At 40.8% G+C, this 21,100-nt stretch overlaps 1 protein-coding gene across 4 annotated transcripts in view; it reads right to left on the bottom strand.

The window, feature by feature from the left end:
• The window catches only part of MTHFD1L (methylenetetrahydrofolate dehydrogenase (NADP+ dependent) 1 like), a 233,309-nt gene that overhangs the window by 109,818 nt on the left and 102,391 nt on the right, over positions 1-21,100 (bottom strand). For all 4 annotated transcript variants that reach the window (XM_023206150.1, XM_023206152.1, XM_023206153.1 and 1 more), the window contains exon 20: positions 18,627-18,738. In XM_023206150.1, coding sequence (XP_023061918.1) covers positions 18,627-18,738 — 112 coding nt within the window. The remainder of the gene's footprint in view (positions 1-18,626; positions 18,739-21,100) is intronic.

Here is a 21,100-nt window from a genome sequence, read left to right as displayed (position 1 = left end):
ACTTCTGCGCTCCAGCCTGGGTGACAGAGCGAGACTCCATCTCAAACAACAACAACAACAAACAAACTCTGTGGTTTATGTTTTAAAATTTTTAGTCAAATGTTCCAACATCATTTAATCAGTATCCCATCCATTCACCATTAATTTAAAATATCATCTGGCCAGGCGCGGTGGCTCATGCCTATAATCCCAGCACTTTGGAAGGCCAAGGCAGGTGGATCCCCTGAGGTTGGGAGTTCAAGACCAGGCTGTCAACATGGTGAAGCCCTGTCACTACTAAAAAATACAAAAAATAGCTGGGCATGGTGGTGCATGCCTGTAATCCCAGCTACTTGGGAGACTGAGGCAGGAGAATAACTTGAACCTGGGAGGTGGAGGTTGCAGTGAGCTAAGATCACGCCATTGCACTCCAGCCTGGGCAAGAAGAGTGAAACTCTGTCTCAAAAAAATAAAAGAAAAGAAAAAAATAAAAATAAAAATAAAATGTCATCTTATCAAATTACTACTGGAAGAAGTCTTCCTCTGCTATTAACTGTTTTGCTATAGCATTATCTTGTTCTGATATTTACAATTAGGTAAATCATCCATCACGGTTCTTGAAAACCCTTTTTTTTTTTTTTTTTTTTTTTTTGAGACAGAGTCTCACTCTGTCGCCAGGCTGGAGTGCAGTGGTACAATCTTGGCTCACTGCAACCTCTGCCTCCCCGGTTCAAGCAATTCTCCTGCCTCAGCCTCCCGATTACAGCTGGGATTACAGGCGCGTGCCACCTCACCCAGCTAATTTTTGTATTTTTAGTAGAGGCGGGGTTTCACTATGTTGGCCAAGCTGTTCTCAAACTCCTGACCTCAAGTGATCTGCCCGTCTCAGCTTCCCAAAGTGTTGGGATTACAGGCGTGAACCACTGTGCCCGGACTTGAAAAAGCTTTTAAATCTATCCTCATGAACCCATTCTTGCAGAATCTAGACAAATGCTGTGATTAATTTAACCATGAAATTCATTTTCCTCTGCAGTTTTTACAGTAAATACAGTATAGTGTGGCATGATATAGTATAGTAATTTTATAGTAATTTATGTGTTAGTTTGACAGAGGAAGGATGATTGTTTAATACCAGTTATTCCCATCTAAGAGTATGTTATGTGTCTCACCATTTATTCAGGTCTTGTTGTTTGTCTTTCAATAAAGTTTTATAGTTTTACTCTATGTGCTCATTTCTTGCTAAACTTATTTCCTAAGTATTCTATCCTTTGGGGGGACACGTATAAGTAGGACATTTTCTCCATTACTGTATGTATTTATGGCTAACAAAAAAAGAAAACTATTGACATTTACATATTTACATTGCATCCACTAGCAAACTAAAACTTTTACTACTTAAAATAGTCAGTTGCCTCTCTTGAATTTTCTAGTTATATAATTATTCTGTACATAATAAAATTTGTCTCTTCCTTTCCAATATTTGTAATTTTTGAAATTGTTCTTATTTATGCTTCAGAATAATGATGAATAATAATGGTGCGTATAGGCACTGCTGTCGTTTTCCTTATATATTGGATGTGCCTTCAGGGCTACACTATTTAATGCCATGATCACGTTAGTTTCAGTTTTTCAGTTTTACTTAAATTCTTCTATTGCATGAAGTCTTCCTTTATCATCCCACTTAGATACCTCTTTCATTCCTAAAGTTACTTCTTTGCTCTACTTTATTTTGATCTAGATACCCTAGCACTTTGTAATTTACATACTACTTTTAAATCTTAGGCAGTTTTTAAACTGATATTATTTATACTGAAGCATTAATGGTTAAGACAACATTCACAGCTATGGCTAGCAAGACGCTTGCAGCTTTTAGAAATCCCTAATAGGCCAGGCGTGGTGGCTCACACCTATAATCCCAGCACTTTGGGAGGCCGAGGAGGGCAGATCACCTGAGGTCAGGAGTTCGAGACCAGCCTGACAAACATGGAGAAACCCCATCTCTACTAAAAATACAAAATTAGCCGGGTGTGGTGGCACACACCTGTAATCCCAGCTACTTGGGAGGCTGAGGCAGGAGAATCGCTTAAACCCGGGAGGAGGAGGTTGTGGTGAGCCGAGATTACATCATTGCACTCCAGCCTGGGCAACAAGAGTGAAACACCGCCCCCCAACCCCCCCCAAAAGAAATCCCTAATTATCTGTTTTTCTCCACCCCACAAAATATATTAAGAGGTACACAGAAAGATACACTAAATGCATCTTCCTTTAGCAATGGCTGGTTTCCCAATATTCCTAGCTCAAAATTCTGTTATGTTTTCTTTGTGTAAGAATAGCACAATATTGTAATTATACCAAACATTGCTAAAAACTTTAAAACGACCTCATATAATTGCAATTTCCTAAACTATAGCTTATATAAGGGGTAATTTGACTCTTTTTCAGTACCCTCAGGCTGAATGCTCTTGGCCAAGATGGGGTAAGATAGCAATCAAATACCGTAATTTTAAAGTTATTATGTAATGGATATTTTAAAAAATTCTCAAAAAGCTTATGCATTTTATGAATTTCAGAACTTGAGTTTAACCTCTGGATCACATTTTAAAATCATTTAATGTTAACTTTCATAGCACTAATCTCTGCATGACAATGTTTTGACAAGGATCTTATTTTAACTCCACATTTTATGATGGTAAGCAGAACTACATTCTAAGCATATTACTTAGAATATATATAAATCATAAGCAGGGATGGGCTGAATATCTCATTGAAAATCAATCTGCATCTTACAGCACATAGAGAAACAGCCAAGGTCAGGTTAGACATCCCTAAAGCTCAAAGCTCCTTCCAAAACGTTTTACCTTTTAAATTTAATTACTCTTGTACCTTATTTATTTAATTGCTGCTTCAACATAGCACATGGCAAATATGCCTATGTTCACCATAAAAAGCCTAGTGGCCATGAAGACAGGTTTACCAGTAGATAAGTCACTCAGCTAGCAGAAGTGTTACTAGTTTTTCATTCAACAAATGTGCACTTCGGGTTATGCACAGGGCTGTGTCATGCTGCTATGGAATGAAAGTGAACATTCAGAGGTGGCAAAGCACAGTGGTAAAAGCAAGGCCCAGGCTCAAACTCAAATCCCTGCTCCCCCTTACACTAGCTGCTTGCCTTTGAGCAAACTACTAACTCACTCTGATGCTCAGTTTTCTTACCTGCAAGATGAGGGTAATTCTGGTAAACTACTCATTGTGTTGTTTGAACAACTGAATGTGTCACAATGTACAAAGCGCCAAGCAGGGTGCTCAGCACATAGCCAGATCCTCACAGGAGGTAAACTCTTAAGACTGTTAGCAAAGATTTATCCATGCCCGGAACAGCACCATGAGCATTAGAGAAGTCACTTCTGCTGTCCTCACACTGCCTTGTATGTCAGGTCGTATTATTTCCCACAGCTTTACAGACAAGAGAACTGGGGCAAGGAAGGGCTCTCAAACCTCTATAAAGGGGTCTCGAACCTCTAAAGGGTCTATAAAGAATGGATAAATAGCCTGCTAGATGCAACTACCTGAATGACTCATAGAAGCCTAATTAAATGTAAAAGGCAGGTTAGAGAAGATCTTATATACAATAGTATATTATTTTGCAAAATTGAAACATTTTGCTAATTTTAGTAGCGAGAAAATAAGACTTTAACATTAGAAGCCTTGTTTCTGTTTTTCTTCATAATGCATTTTGCATGGTAAGCATATTAGAACAAAAGTCCCCAGCCAGGCATGGTGGCTCACGTCTGTAATCCCAGCACTTTGAGAGGCTGAGGGGGGCAGATCACTTGAGGTCAGGAGTTCGAGACTAGCCTGGTCGACATGGTGAAACTCTGTCTCTACTAAAACGACAAAAATTAGCTGGGCTGGTACACGCCTGTAGTCCCAGCTACTTGGCAGGTTGAGACAGGAGAATCACTTGAACCTGGGAAGGTGGAGAGTGCGGTGAGCCGATATTGTGCACTTCAGCCTGGGCAACAGAGCGAGACTTGATCTCCAAAAAAACAAAAACAAAAACAGAGATCCCCAACCCCCTGGACCGTAGCCCCTGTAAGGAACTGGGTCGCACAGCAGTAGGTGAGCAGCAGGCAAGTGAGCATTACTGCCTGAGCTCCACCTCCTGTCAGATCAGCGGCGGCATTAGGTTCTCATAGGAGTGTGACTACTACTATGAACTGTGCATGTAAGGGATCTAGGACTGATGCCTTATGATCTGAGGTGGAACCGTTTAATCCCAAAACCATGGAAATGTCTTCCACGAAACCGGCCCCTGGTGCCAAAAAGGTGGGGGACCAGTGTATTAGAACACAGCACACACAGTAGGTCAGATGTAGGTCTTGGGATTCCCTATGACAGTTGGAATTTAAGAGTTATATCACAATGCAAGTTAATTTAGAGTTATTCTTTTTTAAATGAAAAGTCCTTGATTGGGCCCTTAGACGATACCCTGACTTAATAAGATTGGTTGTAAAGCAAACACATTTACAAAAGTTGCCCGAGTTCTGCATTGTTGACTAGTACTTTCATTAAAGGAAAAGAATTTAGAGTAGAAATTAAATTCACTATATGAGACCATATACTGTACTTGGCTGGGTAAAAGTAACACATACAAAATGATTTAGCTACTCCATTTTTCAATAAAGTTTGCCTCTGGTTTCTCTCCCCTTGGTAGTGATGGTCTTTCCCAAATAAGGAGTCAAATCCCTCAAATTTTGCTTAACATCCCTTTGGGCACCAAGAGGATACTTGAGATGTCAAATATGCCAGCTGAATTTAAGACCATGTGTCTTTAATTTTAATGTTTAATGCCACTGAAGATTCTCTGCATTGTCTGTAGACAATTTTCATGTTGGAGTTTCTTCCACTCTTTTGCATTCCAGAGTGCAAGGCTGAGGCAAGACAGGGAAAGGCACTGAAATGGCATGAGGCACCAGTGACGTGCTATTTCCCAGTGCTTCCTGCTTTCTCCCAGGTAACAAGGAAACGTTTTAAACGAGAGGATTACCTGAACTCAAAGGAGAGTTTCCTTTTTCTTTTTCTTTTTCTTTTTTTTTAGGCAGAGTCTTACTCTGTCACCCAGGCTGGAGTGTAATGGAGTGATCTTGGCTCACCACAACCTCCATCTTCCAGGTTCAAGCAATTCTCCTTCCTCAGTCCCCCAAGTAGCTGGGATTACAGGTGCATGCCACCAACCCCAGCTAATTTTTGTATTTTTAGTAGAGATGGGTTTCATCACGTTGGCCAAGCTGGTCTCAAGTGATCCACCTCCCAAAGTGCTGGGATTACAGGCATGAGCCACGGTGCCCAACCTCAAAGGAGAGTTTTCAAAACAATCAGAGCCCCTCTGATTTCTCAGATCACCTCTATGTATAATGGTCCCAGACATCTCTGTATGAGGAGGACACACAAGCAGTAGTGTTCCCCATTGTCAGAACTCAAATTCCTCAGTGAGTTTCATTTACCAAAAGAAAAAAGATGGAAAAAAGTATACTCACAGAGGTATTCAGCACTTTAAAGAATGAATTATGTTTTTGAAGGCTTATCCTATAGGTGAAGATCCTTGGCATCCTACAGTAGGAATAGTAGCTGCCAACCCCTGACTCTTCTATTTGTGCCACACACCGTGCCTTCTCTATCATCACTGCACTTCGTGCCTAGAACAAGCCTGGAGACAGGTATTGGAAAGACCTAGATGTGGGGGAGATGAAGTGACCCACCCAAGGTCACAGACAGCACATGTCATAGAGCAATTCAAAACTAGGCAATTGGAGCCTGAAACCTCATATGCGTGGCTACTCAGAAGAAAATCTATCTCCATTATCTGGATTTTAATTGTATTATAGTGGAAAATGACACATGAATTACATTGGCATCAAAATGAACTTGAAAAATATTACTCTAACTTAAGTCCACTGAAACTTTGAAAGACAGAATGTAAAATGTATTAGTACTATGTTGATCTTTAAGAAATTCTGTTCCTAATTTTATAAAATATTTTTAATTTTATGAAATATTTTACTTATACAGAAGAATATGTGTAAGTTCAAAAACATGAACATCATCAATATACAAAATTCAGGATGGTGGGACTTTTTTACTTTTACTTTATTTATCTTGCTTTTTTTTCTTCCTTGTCTTTGGTTCCTGTGTTAAGGATGGTAGGTACTTCTAAGCACTGACTTCTAATAGCTTACTATTCCCAATGCACTGTGTAGAAAGACAGAAACCAGGCTTCTCATTGAAAGTTCAGTTACTTTATCGGAATAAAGGGGGGAAAAGGCTTTCTAGCTACTTAATTCTCATTTGTTTTGCATTTTTCTTCTGAAAACTCAATTCTAAAAAATTGCTAAATCATGTACTCCTTTTTCTGCTGAGCCAGGCCATATAAATCTTTCCATTTCTATTATCTTGACAGGCGAAGGTTCCTCTCTTCATGTCATAAACATCTTTCCATTACTTTCATATTTAATGAACATACTAGCCATACATATAGGACCTGCCTGCCTCTAATCCAGTAAGTACACTGAAGGTATTCCAGGTAAAGACATTTTATTCAAATAATTTTATAAAAATATTAAAGTCAATAGACAATGTAGAATTTGACCATAAAATTAAATCATTTTGGATGGGTGCAGTGGTTCATGCCTGTAATCCCAGCACTTTGGGAGGCTGAGGCAGGCGATCACTTGAGACCAGGAGTTCAAGACCAGCCTGGGCAACGTAGTGAGACTTCGTCTTCACAAAAAGTTGACCAATTGGCTGGGTGTAGTGGTATCTGCCTGTAGTTTCAGCTACTCGGGAGGCAGAGGTGGGAGGTTCCCTCGAGCCCGGGAGGTGGAGGTTGCAGTGAGCTGTTAGCCTGGGTGATAGAACGAGACACTGTCTCAAAACATTAGAAAGAAAACAAAATGAAAAGAAGAAAATTAAACCCTTTCTTTGGTTTTCAAAGTTCCGAGGAAACTTCTTTTATGACAACTGCTTGGAATTGTACCTAATAGTTCCTAGGATTGACTTAGCAAGTAGGAAGACAAGAGAGAGTCTGACTTTCCTGAGGACTGCGCACCCATGTCAGGGGAAGCACAGAAGGAGCAGGTAAAGGAGAGATGATGCTTTTGGAAGAACAGCCGGCCCCAGCTGCACTCGCCTTGGATGCTGCAGCACCTGGGACAACGGGAACAGCACTCTCGGCTGCCTTGGATCTATGGAGGCCAGCTGGCCCTTTTCATAGGGCTGGGCTGACAACCACTGATGCACGTATCACCAGGGCAGAAAAGTCTCACAAACTGTAAGAGTTAAGGAAAAAAGACACCATTATGCAAACAAATTCTAAGATGATTAAAGGCCTCAATGCAAGAGACAACATTTGTAAGGCAATACAAACGATTATAACCTCCAAAAGCAGAAATTATGAAGAAAAAGGGTGGACAAGAAAAGGTACATCAAGCATATTTAAAAGATAAGCCATACAGGGGAGAAGATATTTGTAACTCATAATGGCAAGGTATTCGTATTTGGAATCTATAAAGGATTTCCATTAATTAGTGAGAAAAAGGTAAATAGCACAATACAAAACAGACAATTCACAAATGCTCAGAAACAGCCATAAAGATGCTTAACCTCACAACTATAATGAACTACCATCAGACTTCCAAGAGCTAAAAAACTCTAACAATGGAAGTGTTGATCCGGTCATGGTGGCTCACGCCTGTAATCCTAGCACGTTGGGAGGCCGAGGTGGGCGGATCACCTGAGGTCAGGAGTTCAAAACCAACCTGGCCAACTTGGCAAAATCCCATCTCTGCTAAAAATACAAAACTTAGCCCGGTGTGATGGCGTGCACCTATAATCCCAGCTACTTGGGAGGCTGAGGCAGGAGAATTGCTTGAACCTGGGAGGTGGAGGTTGCAGTGAGCTGAGATCACAGCACTGCACTCCAGTCTGGGCAACAGACAGAGACTGTGTCTCAAGAAAAAAAAAAAAATGTCAGGACAAATGTTGAGAGGTCAGAAATCTCACACACACAATTGGTAGTGATATAAATTGGCATAACGTTGCAGAACAATTTGGCTTTACCTATTAAGTTGTTGCTAAGTTTACTTTCAACCCTCCAAATCTCACTCCTGTATATAGTCCCTAGAAGACATTTTGGACTAAATCTCAGAGACATGGACAAGAATATTCCCTGTAGCATTATTTGTAACAGCAGAACACCGGAAGCAATCTGAAAGCCCCTTGACAAATAATGCACAAATGCATGTGCTATGTGCACGCACAGAAGACTAAACTGCAAGCAAAATGAGGCTTTTTGGATCACAGCGACACAGACAAATGCAAAACTGTTATGTTGCACAAAAATATCAACTTATAGAGCAGAGGTTGGCTAGTATAGCTCGCAGGACAAATCCAGGTGTCTCTCGGTTTTGAATATGGTCTATATCCTTTTTTTTTACATGTTAAATTATTAAGTTTTTAAAAATTATCCTTTTAAAAAGTTTTCTTTTCTTTCTTTCCCTTTCTCTCTTTCTCTTTCCTTCCTTCCTTCCTTCCTTTCCTTCCTTCTCTCTCTTTCTTTCTCTTTTAAAAAGTATTCTTTCTCTCTCTCCTTCTCCCTCTCTCTCTCTCTTTTGAGACAGGGTTTCACTCTGTCATCCATAGTAGCTTACCAAGTAACTAGGTGTGATCATAGCTTGCTGCAGCCTTGAACTTTTGGACTCAAGTGATCCTCCCACCTCGGCCTCCTGAGTAGCTGGAACTATAGGCATGTGCCACCATACCTGGCTAATTAAAAAAAAATTTTAATAGAGATGGGATCTTGCTATGTTGCCCAGTCTGGTCTTGAATCCCTGGGGTCAAGCGATCCTCCCACCTTGACCTCCAAAAGCAGTGGAATTACAGGCATGAGCCACTGTGCCTGGTCACCTTTTAAAATGTTGCCAACCATATCAGAAGAGTATTATTACATGTGAAAATTATACGAAATTCAAATGTTAGAAACCATGAATAACATCTGTTGGAATACAGCCAGACCCATTCCTAAACATGGACTAGTTTCTGAATTCATGCTTTACCTATGGCTGCTTTCTAAATTGAGTACTTGGGACAGAGACTCTGTAACTCAAACTATTTATGATCTTGCCATTTACAGAAAAAGTGCACTGACGTCGTTATAGAACAATGCAGTCAGTTAACATCTATTAATACATAACATTTGAAAACACATACAAAATACCAAGAAAAGCCGCACATCTGTGGTTCTAACGTGCAATGAGGTGCCGTGAGGCATTGCAGCAAACTCAGAGGCACTGTGGGATATTTTAAATTTTTGAGGGAAACGCGGCGATACAGGACATCGTTCGTTGGACACTGCAAATACTACTCATATGAGGTTTTTCACTGCTTCAACAATAGTGCTCTACATCCCTTTCAATGACATCATATATTTGTAAAGCAAAGTTTTTGGCAGGTACCGCAGCAAAATGCAAAAACCGTGTGAAAATCAACGTGGAGCAGGAAATGAGGCGCGGGTGTCAACTGATTACAAAGGGTCAGAAATTGTCTGGTGCCTGACAAGGACACACATCTCATTCATAACGTATGGTGGTAATTTTAAAATGAAATGATATTATTTTTTCCTTTGAATTCATATGTATTTTTTTTTTTCAGGCAGCTACTAAGTTGTAAGGACATAAATACTCATTAAGTTGTTTGGACCTACCTATTTAATAAATGGACATGTTGGGTATTTCTCTTGCCCTGGGGGTACCATGAAAAAAATTGCTGGGCCATTAATGGTCATAAGCAGAGAAAGTCTGAGAACCTCTGCTACAGGTCTTTAGTGTACATATATGTATGTGGTCAAAGTAGAAACATACACCCGGAAATGATAACCACTCAAATCAGGAGAGAAGCAGAAAAAAAAGAATGGGATCAGGAGGGTCCACGGGAACTTCAACTATGTCTCTAATATCTGATTTCTTCTCTTCTCTCCCCTTTTTTTTTAGAGACAGGGTCTCACTCTGTTGCCCAGGAGAATTAAACTGCTGGGCTTAATTGATCCTTCTGCCTCAGCCTCCCAAGTAGCGAGGACTACAGGCATGGACCACCATGCCCAGCTAAACGTATCTCTTTAAAAAAACAAAAAAACCAAAGGACACACAGCAACATGTTAAGATTTTGATGAAATAGAGTGGTGGGAACATTGGTGTTTGTGACATTGCTTTGCATACTTTCCTGTTTAGTGTATGTGCAGAACATTTTGCTTTTTTATTTGTTTTTAAAGGACAGAGGAGCAGCTTGAAAGAGAGCTACTTTACACAAAGTAAGAGTAATGGAAAGAGAAAGGCGAGGTAGGACAAAGGCCGAACAGGCAGTGAGGGGAGGAATGAGCTTCGGCACCAAGTCACATAGGAGAAATGGGAGCTCTGGAGACGACACAAAACCCTCCCTGAGACTCAGGCCTCCCTGAAGACAGGGGCTGAAAAACACCACCCGTGATTAGCAGTTTCCTGAGTTAGCACATGACCTTCAGCCAGAGTCTCTAATAAGCCAGCACTTCTCATCTTTGATTTAATTATGAATAAATTTACTAAAGGCAAAAAACCTGGAAGTATCATAATAACAAAAGTGGAGCCCAGGCTGAGATCAGTGTTTTTAAATAATGTAAACAGGGCAAAGTCTGGGAGAATTAAAGCTTAGAGCTGTAGGATCACTTGACGTCAGATTTTTTTTTTTTAAAGGGTGGATGAAATCATGAGAATGTTTAGTTTGGTCTAGTTTTCTTCTACCAAAATGATGGAATATTTAGAATTTCAGGGCAATAAAAGTGGAAAGAGAGAACAAGCCAGTAGCTGGGTATAGCCACCAGCAGAGTCCTCTGAAGCCAAGAAGATTGATTATAAAACTGTCCCCTAGGCCGGGCGTGGTGGCTCATGGCTGTAATCCCAACACTTTGGGAGGCAGAGGTAAGCAAATCGCCCAAGGTTAGGAGTTTGAGACCAGCCTGGCTAACATGGAGAAACTCTGTCTCTACTAAAAATACAAAACTAGCTGGGCATGGTGGTGCGCGCCTGTAAGCCGAGCTACTCAGGGGGCTAAGGCAGTAGAATCACTTGAACCTGGGAGGCGGAGATTGCAGTGAGCCAAGATCTCGCCACTGAACTCAAGCTTAGGAGACAGATGAGACTCCGTCTCAAAAAAGTAAAATAAAAAAATTAAAAAACTGTCTCCCAAAAATACAGGTTGAGAGGTAGGGCAAGGAAACAGAGTGGGACTTGATAAGGTCATCTTTAATCAGTAACCTACTTGGGAGGAAGGAATGTTAAAGTAGGAGAGAGAAAAAAAAAAAGGACCAAAGTTACCCACCACTGTTGGCACACATTACGATATATTGGCACAATATAGTTATATTGGTACTTCCTGTAACTGTGACCATCTGCTATGGACAGCTCACCTGAAATTCTTCTTAGTTTTTTGAGACAGAGTTTTGCTCTTGTTGCCCAGGCTGGAGTGCAATGGCACAATCTCAGCTCACTGCAGCCTCCACCTCCCGGGTTCAAGCGATTCTCTTGCCTCAGCCTCCCTAGTAGCTGGGATTACAGGCATGTGCCACCACGCTTGGCAAATTTTGTATTTTTAGCAAAGACAGGGTTTCACCATGTTGGTCAGGCTGGTCTCGAACTCTGGACCTCAAGTGATCCACCCACCTCAGCCTCCCAAAGCGCTGGGATTATAGGTGTGAGCCACCCCCCCTGGCTGAAATTGTTTTTAAAGGGAGACAATGGCAACCAGGTAAAGAGCATTGAGAAAAACACTGAGAGCACAATAGCCGCCTGATCACCCACAAGCTTTGGCAAGAGGGAGCCCTTGGGTCACATCCTCTGTCACTTATTCTCTGATTGATCGTGGACGTGTATCATCATCTCGCTAAGCTTCTGTTACATCATCTGTAAGATGAGGATAGTAACACTGATCCCACAGACGGTTTTAAGGATTGAGTGAGAAGGTATATGATAGTCTCAGCACCGGTCTAATGCTCAGGAATGACTTAGAAAACGGGGGCATTTTTAATGAACATATTAACAAGGCTTTGTTTCCCAATCCCATTCAATTTGTCTTGGAACTGCTATGTCTATTCATTCTGATCTCTAAATCCTAATCCTGAAATGTCTGAGGCAAAGATCACCCTGTGTTTTAATTGGGCACTTGTCTCATATTTCTCCTCTGCTGCATGAGTGTTTATGCTCAAGTACCCAGGAAGCACCTGGGGAACACAGCCGGGTCTGTGTGATTCTCTACAAAGAGCAAGCAGCAGAGTTGCAATTGATTAGGTAGCTTTTTTTTTTTTTTCCTTAGTGGGAGTCTTGCTGTCGCTCAGGCTGGAATGCAGTGGCACTATCTCGGCTCACTGCAAGCTCCGCCTCCCGGGTTCACCAGCCTGGTCAACATGGTGAAACCCCACCTCTATTAAAAGTACAAATATTCGCTGGGTGTGGTAGCCCACGCCTGTAATCCCAGCTACTTAGGAAGCTGAGGTAGAATAGCTTGAACGTGGGAGGTAGAGGTTGTAGTAAGCCGAGATAATGCCACTGCACTTCAGCCTGGAAGACAGAATGGGACTGCATCTAAAAAAAAAAAAAAGAAGTATATATATCCATATGCATGAGTCTACATTTAATTATGGGAGGAGTTGTAGATGTAAGTCTATCCATGAGTCCACCAGTGACTGGTGACCTTCAGTTAATGACACCTGCCTACAAAGATACACAACTGCATTCTGCACTCCCCTGCAAAGACAAGATCTTTACCTGAAAACCGGAATCAAAACCAACTGAGAGAGCAGAAAACAAATTAAAAAATCCAAAGTTCATGGGTAAGTTTGAAATTCCTACAGTTTAAAGATGAGATAATAATGTTTTTAAAATCCAGGAACTCAATACTGCTTTTTCCTTTCTTTCTTTCCTTTTGCTTTATTTTTTAAATGTAATACATGATTAGAATTCAATGCCAAATATCTGTTTGCCTTTACAGCATGTAAATGGAAGTTAGGTGGACTCCCATGAGGACTGCTGACTAACGGAAGAAACAGCCACAAAGGTGATCACAGCAGTTTTTGAAAAATTCTCATAAAGTGTTTTGCAAATTCATGCAATTATTTAAATAAATGTCACTCTGTTTTAAGTCTAAATGAACTCTGATTCCATTATCTTAGACTAATTATTCAGAATCGACAAAATAATTACTTCCTTGCATGTGCTTTTTGTTAGAACAAAAATTAGACTAAATCAGCAAAACCGGTAATATGGAGACAGTTCTATTTAAGAGATGCCCATCATTCCTTAAAATTCTTAGTTAAGAACCTTAACTAATATAGTACTTAATCAAGTGCATTGTACTTACCATTGAAGTTCTAGTCTCTCACATCACATCATCAATTACTGGGTGGCAAAAAACCTGTCTTATTCATCTTTGATTCCCAGCTCCTAGCAGATAGTACTTGACGTACAGCAGAAGTTCAATAAATGCTCATTAAAGGGGTACTGAAGTCAATTAAGTTTCAAAGGACTTAAATATATTTTCGATTACTTCTTTTCCAGAGTATACATAGAAGTGAAATTGCTAATCATTTGTTCATTTTCAGTTCTACCTAGAAATTCCACCAAATTGCTCATTTGCTGCGAATCACCTTTTCAAATTCTCTATTTTTGTATTGGATTATTTGCCTTTCTCTTATCAGTCTTTAGTCTTCAGTGTTTTACGCATTCTCAATGCTAATCATTGTCTATTATCTTTGCAAATGTTTCCTTCCAATCTGTCACTTGTTTTTTAACCTTGTATCTTTTATCACATACAGTTTACTTTTTAACGCAGCCCAAATTATCAATATTTTTCTCTTTGGTTTGAGCTTTTCACATTTTAAGAGATCCTTTCCTGTTATGAGATCATAAAGATAGTTTACTATAAATGACAACTTTCTGGAGAACATGAATTCCTGCTCAGACTTCAGAAACACCTCAGATGCACCTACTGCATTTAGCTTCTGTAGAAGGATGTTGAAATCAAGGTCTTTTTGTCTCACTTTTCTTTCGGGCCTCAAATCGGTGTCAGTTTGTTCACATGCCAAAGGATGGTGCTGGCTGAACTGGCAGGGTTTGCAAGGCAGTTTGAAACAGATTTTGCATGCCTTAGCCCATTGAGGCTTCAAAAGGGTTGACAGGTTAGAACCTGGGAAAGAATTTCTTCAAAGAAAGTTATCAGTGTGCCACATCCAGCTCCCCTCCCAGCGCCCAGTGAAGAGGATGCAAAGCTACTTTCCCCTTTTCTTGTTTTTATTTTTATTATTTTTTTTGAGACAGAGTCTCTCTCTGTTGCCGAGGCTGGAGTGCAATGGCACGATCTTGGCTCACTGCAACCTCTCTCTCCCGGGGTTCAAGTGATTCTCCTGCCTCAGCCTCCCAAGTAGCTGGGATTACAGGTGCCTGTTACGACGCCCGGCTAATTTTTTTTTTGTATTTTTAGTAGAGATGGGGTTTCCCTGTCAGGCCTCCAAGCCCAAGCTAAGCCATCATATCCCCTGGGACCTGCACATACACATCCAGATGGCCCGAAGCAACTGAAGATCCACAAAAGAAGTGAAAATAACCAGGTCCTGCCTTAACTGATGAAATTCCGCCATTGTGATTTGTTCCTGCCCCACCCTAACTGATACAATATAGTCTCCCCCGCCCTTAAGAAGGTACTTTGTAATATTCTCCCTGGCCCTTAAGAATGTACTTTGTATGCCTATCCCGAATCTATAAGAACTAACGATAATCCCACCACCCTTCGCTGACTCTCTTTTCGGACTCAGTCCACCTGCACCCAGGTCAAATAAATAGCCTTGTTGCTCACACAAAGCCTGTTTGGCGGTCTCTTCACACGGACACACATGACAATCACCATGGTGGCCAGGCTGGTTTTGAACTCCTGACCTCAAGTGATCCACCCGCCTCAGCCTCCCTACTTCCCCCTTTTCTTTTTCTTAAGCCACAAGTGAGGACCAGAAGACCAGTTGGCAAGGCTCAAGGTGTGTCGCCAGCCAGAGGTCAGAGGTCTCTGGTACCCGAGATCAGGTGTGGAACCAGAGGTAGGAAAGTCTAAATGAGGTGCTGCTCAGGGGGCTTCTGCCAAAAGTGTGAGGACCTCTGCTGGCAGAGGCTACATGGGCACCATCTCATGCCAAAGCTTCAACCCAGGAGGGGCCGGGGCCAGCCTAAGTGCAAGAGGAGGGTGGCAGAGAGCAAGCAGCCACCTTCCCCTTCCCACCGTCAGCCATAGGAGGCCCATATCGGGGAGGAGAAGAGCTCAAGTCTGAGAGACCCTTGGAGTTTTTGGTTTTGATATAAAACTGGATGTGCATTTTTAATTTCAGGGGCTAGTGTTATGATTGAAAGTGACTACAGGAATTAAAAAATACATATGTTAGAGGGACTAGATATTAACTGAGAATGAGAGGGAACTGTTACAAACTTCATCCAAGGGCAAGGAATGAACCAGTCCCACACTGCAGGCTTGACCAAGCAATGAGGAAAGAACATTGTCTCCTGACCACGCCCCATTCCCACTGTCCAATACACTGGCTTTGCCGCCAGCATTCCAATAGAGCCATAGCATGGACACACCACCTTCAGGAGAGGTCAACATTACAGGGCTAGAGTTCCATGGTACGTATTCAAGAATATAAGTCATTGCCATCACAAATTTAGACATCATACAGCATGATTTTTAGACATTAAAATATATTTGTACATCCATGTTCATAGCAGCATTATTCACAAGAGCCAAAGGTGGAAACAAGTCAAATGTCCAACGAAGGATGAGTGGATAAACAAAGTAAGGTCTATCCATAAGATGGAATATTATTCTGCCTTAAAAAGGAAGAGAATTCTGATGCCCGCTGCAACATGGATGAACCTTGAGGACATTATGCTAAGTGAAATACATCAGTCACAGAAGGACAAATACTGCATGATTCCACTCACATGGGGTATCCAGGAGTCAACTTCATTGAGATAGAAAGTAGAAGACTTCTGCCAGGGGCTGGGGGCAGGGGAATGAGGAATATTTAATGGGCATAGGACTTTGGTTCTGCAGCCTGGTTGCACAACAATGTGGGTGTACTTTGCTACTGAATGTACACTCAAAAATGGTGAAGATGGTAACTTTTATGTTATGTGTATTTTATAACAACTATAAATAAAATCATCCAAAAAATAAAAGGATCTAAAGAAAAAAGAAAATGTAACCTTCATCAGTAGTGTATCAATAGTGGGGGTAACAATGACAGCCAGGAGTGGCCAAGAAGGATTGAGTCTTACCATGTGTCAGGTGCCAGGACTCAACCCTGTGATCTCATTCATGCCTCATTTCAAACCTACCAAGCCCTTTCGAGAGGGAAGCCCTATCCAAAGCTCTAGTTTACAGGTAAGGAAACCAAGGAAGAGAAGCATTCATGTGCCCAAGGTTATCTGTGACTTGAAAGCAGTTGAGTTAAAACTCTGACTTTAGGGCTTGCCCTCTGAATCATCTGGCAATGGACAGATTTCATCCTTATGAAAAATTCCCCCCCTTACGGCATCTTAGACTAGATGAGATCATAGAAAGAATTAATGTAATTGCTGACCTGCACATAGTTCAGATTTTACAAAGCATTTTCTCACTTGATCCTATTCATTAAAATACTGCAGGTAACACAGATACTCTCTTTTTATTAAATAAAAAATTGAGCCCTAGAGAAATGAAAACACAGTGCCAGTCGGGGCTCCAATTCCACAGCGTCTACCTCTGAGTCCGCAGCTGCACATCCACATCCAACTCCTCATCTGGTCCAACTTCTCATTTTTCAGATGAGAATGTCTACAAGGGACACACCCAGAGAGGCTAATGGCTTGTTCAAGGTCACACAGAGAGCTGATTTATTTTGCATACATCATCGGTTTATATCTTTAAAAATATTCTGCCATGATAACATGTATTTTATAAATATATGTTTGACAAAGTAAGAACTGGTACGGGCAGAGATCTCTATCACATAAAATAGAGTGCTTCCTTCTAGAAGCTACTTTATTTGCAGAGCTGATGCATCAGAACCACCACTTCACTTAAGCACCCAACTTTCCAGTGCCTGCCCTGACCCAGCCTCCTCGTCCATTAGCTCTACAATTAGGCAGCGATCAATTGAGCAAATTCACTTAGACAGCACATCTAGCCACTCTTGCAGTGGATTTGCTACTGAAGCAGCAAAGTACATGAGAGCTGCAGAATACAGATTGTGGAGGAATGGAACTCCATCAAACCTCATCTGATCCTGACTGCTGGTCCATGAGGAATTCTTAAAAGAGTCTCAATAACCCTGAATGAACTTTGTGACGTCTGAGCATAAAATACAGTGCTAAGTTCTTTTGTCCAGCACACTCTTTTCTAATAAAATAACTCTTTTGAGTTTGATCCAAAACTGATGACAAGAGTGAAAGAAGAGATTGCTATCCCTGATTATAGGTATACGTAAAGTTAATGGGAATTACCTGTTAGCATGGGAAGTCTGCCAATGCAACCCCTCATATGTCAGATTAAGGGACTCCACCATGAATGCCTGTATTTTGGTTTTGTCCTTTGTTTCCTTGCTGCCTTAGTATCATGGGTGAGACTGGGGCTGGTACTGACTTAGTAAACTCTATGAGAGTTGCCCCTTCTTTCTAGCTGGAATATGCAAGAAAAGCCAAAGAGGAACAGGTTCTACAAAGAGCTTGACAGCAGCAAAAGGTGTGCAGTCCTACCAATTAACATTTCTAAGTCTACTGGTTGGGAATCTCTCCTACATTAGCTCACAAAAAAACCTGGAGAAACTGTATATGGAAATAATCTCATGAATTCAAGTTATCAGTACTACATAGTAAGGGTAGTAATGGCTGACAGTCAATGAGCACTTTCTCTTATTAAATTACCATTAGACAGTACAGTCCACAAGGGCAGGGGCTAAGGCTGGTTGTTTTAATTTTATTTTTTTCACAGAGGCAGGGTCTTGCTATGCTGCCCAGGCTGGACACAAACTTCTGGGCTCGAGCAATCCTCCTGCCTCAGCTTCCTGAGTAGCTGGGCTTAGAGGCCTATGCCACTGCGCCTATCTCTTTTGTTTACCACTGGATCCCTAGCTCTCAATAGCATGCCTTCCAAGTGGTAGCGTCTCAAAAAAACATTTGCTGAATGACTAAAATATCTCATTTAGTTTTCACAACAATCCTAAAAGGTTTGATACAATATTGTTACCACAATTTTACAGATAAGAAGACTGAAGTTCAGTAGTAATTAAAATGTGTACAATGTCACTCAGTTTGCAAGAATCAGAGTTTATACTCAAACCCGTATGGACATGATACTAGAATCTATGATTCAAGCACAAGCATAATTCCATAGACCAGACCTTAGGGCTTTTCCATTACTGAGATCATTTATGAAAAAGGGGGCCTGAAAGAATATATTTTATGTCAGTATGGATATCACTCCATTCTTGTCATCAGCTTTTAGATTTCTTCAATATTCTACAACAACTAAATTTAAAAGAAGTAACTTACCTACAAATCCTTCTTCACCAACCAGTTTCAGGGCAATTTTATCAGCCAACACTGAAGAGTTGCCGTGAGCAATGTTAGCAAAAGGGCCCGCATGCACGAACACAGGTGTCCCCTAGAGAAGTGAAAGAGTAAATCAAAATCCCAAAAGACAAACAGAAGCATGGAAACCAAGATCGATTTGGGGCAAACAGGGTAGGAAAGCTTTTATGAATACCACATATTTAATGCATGAAATATTTCAAAGACAGTCAAAACACCCTGACTCAATCAAAGGACCAAATCCCCCAGATTCTAGAAACATGTTATTCAACATTTAATGCTGAACCTGAGACACAAAACTGTGAGAATATAGTCACTTCCTTCCAAAATATTGTTAAGCCATTTTGTTAGTTGACTCAATGACCATGAAATATTTACCTTATTTTATGTTGCTATGCACTATATTTTTCAAAAGAATGAAATTAAACCCTGATAGTATAAGAAATGCACCTATTTATTTTTTTAATTAAGAAATGATTCCATTCAACAAAGGGTAACCATAAAAATCAATACAATTGGCTGGGCGCAGTGACTCATGCCTGTAATCTCAGCACTTTGGGAGGCTGAGGTGGGCAGATCACCTGAGGTCAGGAGTTCAAGACCAGCCTGGCCAACAGTGAAACCCATCTCTACTAAAAATACAAAATTTAGCAGGGTGTGGTGGTGTACCCCTGTAAACCCAGCTCAGCTACTTGGAAGGCTGAAGCACAAGAATCACTTGAACCTGGGAGGTCGAGGTTGCAGTGAGCTGAGATCGCACTCATTCCAGTCTGGGTGACAGACCGACTCTGACTCAAAAATGAAAAAAAAAATAAATAAAAATAAATAAATAAAACCCAGAGACACATGTTTATGAATATGTAAATATGCACATTTGGTGTTTATATCTCTGTCTTATGTCACTTCTATCTAGATTAACCTTTTAAGTGTTCTGAAGAAAATATTTTTAAAAAGAACTTAAGTCTCCATCCCCTCCTAACCTTGCTGGTCTTCTGATGTCCTTGCCCATAATAAGCTAGTGGAGATGGTCAAAGCTTGACGAGGACAAGGTCACAAACCCCGCCCTGGATGGGCAGCTGGCTTCACTCAGCTACAGGCTGCCAACTGTCTGAGAAGCACCCAGCTTGGGTCTCCAGGGGACAGAAGTGGTCGGGGCTGAATCTGCACAAGCACATTGCTGGTCCTGGGATAACCACCCCAAACTGCTACTAGATCCTCAGCAACATTTTAATTTAAAAAAGCAAAGGACTTTTATCCTTTGTAGACTCTCTCTTATTTTTCAGGCTTGATACTAACCTATTAGCAAAAGCATTTTTATTTGTAATTGATGAATAATAATTGCACCTATTTATGGCATACCATGTTCTGTTCTAATACATGTATATAGCATGGAATGATTATATCAAGCTAACCAACGTATCCATCACCTCACAGATTTATCCATTTTGTAGTAAGAACATTTAAAATCTAATTTTTTAACATTTAAAAAATGCACAATGCTTTTTTCTTTTCTTTGAGATGGAGTCTTGCTCTGTCACCTAGGCTGGAGTGCAGTGCCCCCAACTTGGGTCACTACAACCTCTGCCTCCTGGGTTCTAGTGATTCTCCTGCCTCAGCCTCCCCAGTAGCTGGGACTACATGTGCATGTCACCACACCCAGCTAATTTTTGCATTTTTAGTAGAGATGGGGTTTCACTATGTTAGCCAGGCTGGTCTCAAACTCCTGACCTCAGGTGATCCGCCTGCCTCAGCCTCCCAAAGTGCTGGGATTATAGGTGTGAGCCATCACGCCTGGCAACAATCCACTTTTATTAACTACAGTCACCTTGCAATGTAATACATACTGAAAACTTATTCCTTCTGTCTAACTGGAATTTTGTATTATTTGGTCAACTTCTCCATCCCCCACTGCCTCTGATAACTACTATTCTACTCTTTACTTTGCAAAAGCACTTTATATTTTTGTATAAATGTCGTTTTAGCTAGAAATCACAGAACCAGATAATGTTGAGAGCACGAAGAGGCCAACTTCTTTATCCAGAAAGTTAAGGTCCAGAGAGGCTAAGGGAATTCTTCAAGGCCATGGAGGAAATTAATAATTAAGTCAAGATTAGGGCTCTGGTTTTAAAACTCCCAGTATGGAGTTCGCGAGAAAAAAATACTGGAACATCATTGTTAGACATCCAAACACAGGTACACACACACTTGCACACTCAAACATGGATACAGCTATAAGATACAGTACATCGAATTAAACATGTTGCTTAAAAAATTCTATGACTAACTCAAAGGCATACACACATTTATCTTGAGTTCTGGGTTTTATCTTATATGCAGAACACTTAGGAAAATAAGGCAGGAACTATTTTGCTATGAATATTCTCCATAATGGCCCTCTCAAACATTTCATAAGATTAATATTTCAATTACTTGTT

This window comes from Piliocolobus tephrosceles, chromosome 5, assembly GCF_002776525.5.
Source record: "Piliocolobus tephrosceles isolate RC106 chromosome 5, ASM277652v3, whole genome shotgun sequence".
In the NCBI taxonomy this organism is placed as follows: Eukaryota; Metazoa; Chordata; class Mammalia; order Primates; family Cercopithecidae; genus Piliocolobus; species Piliocolobus tephrosceles.
This window is presented reverse-complemented; position numbering and strand designations above follow the sequence as displayed.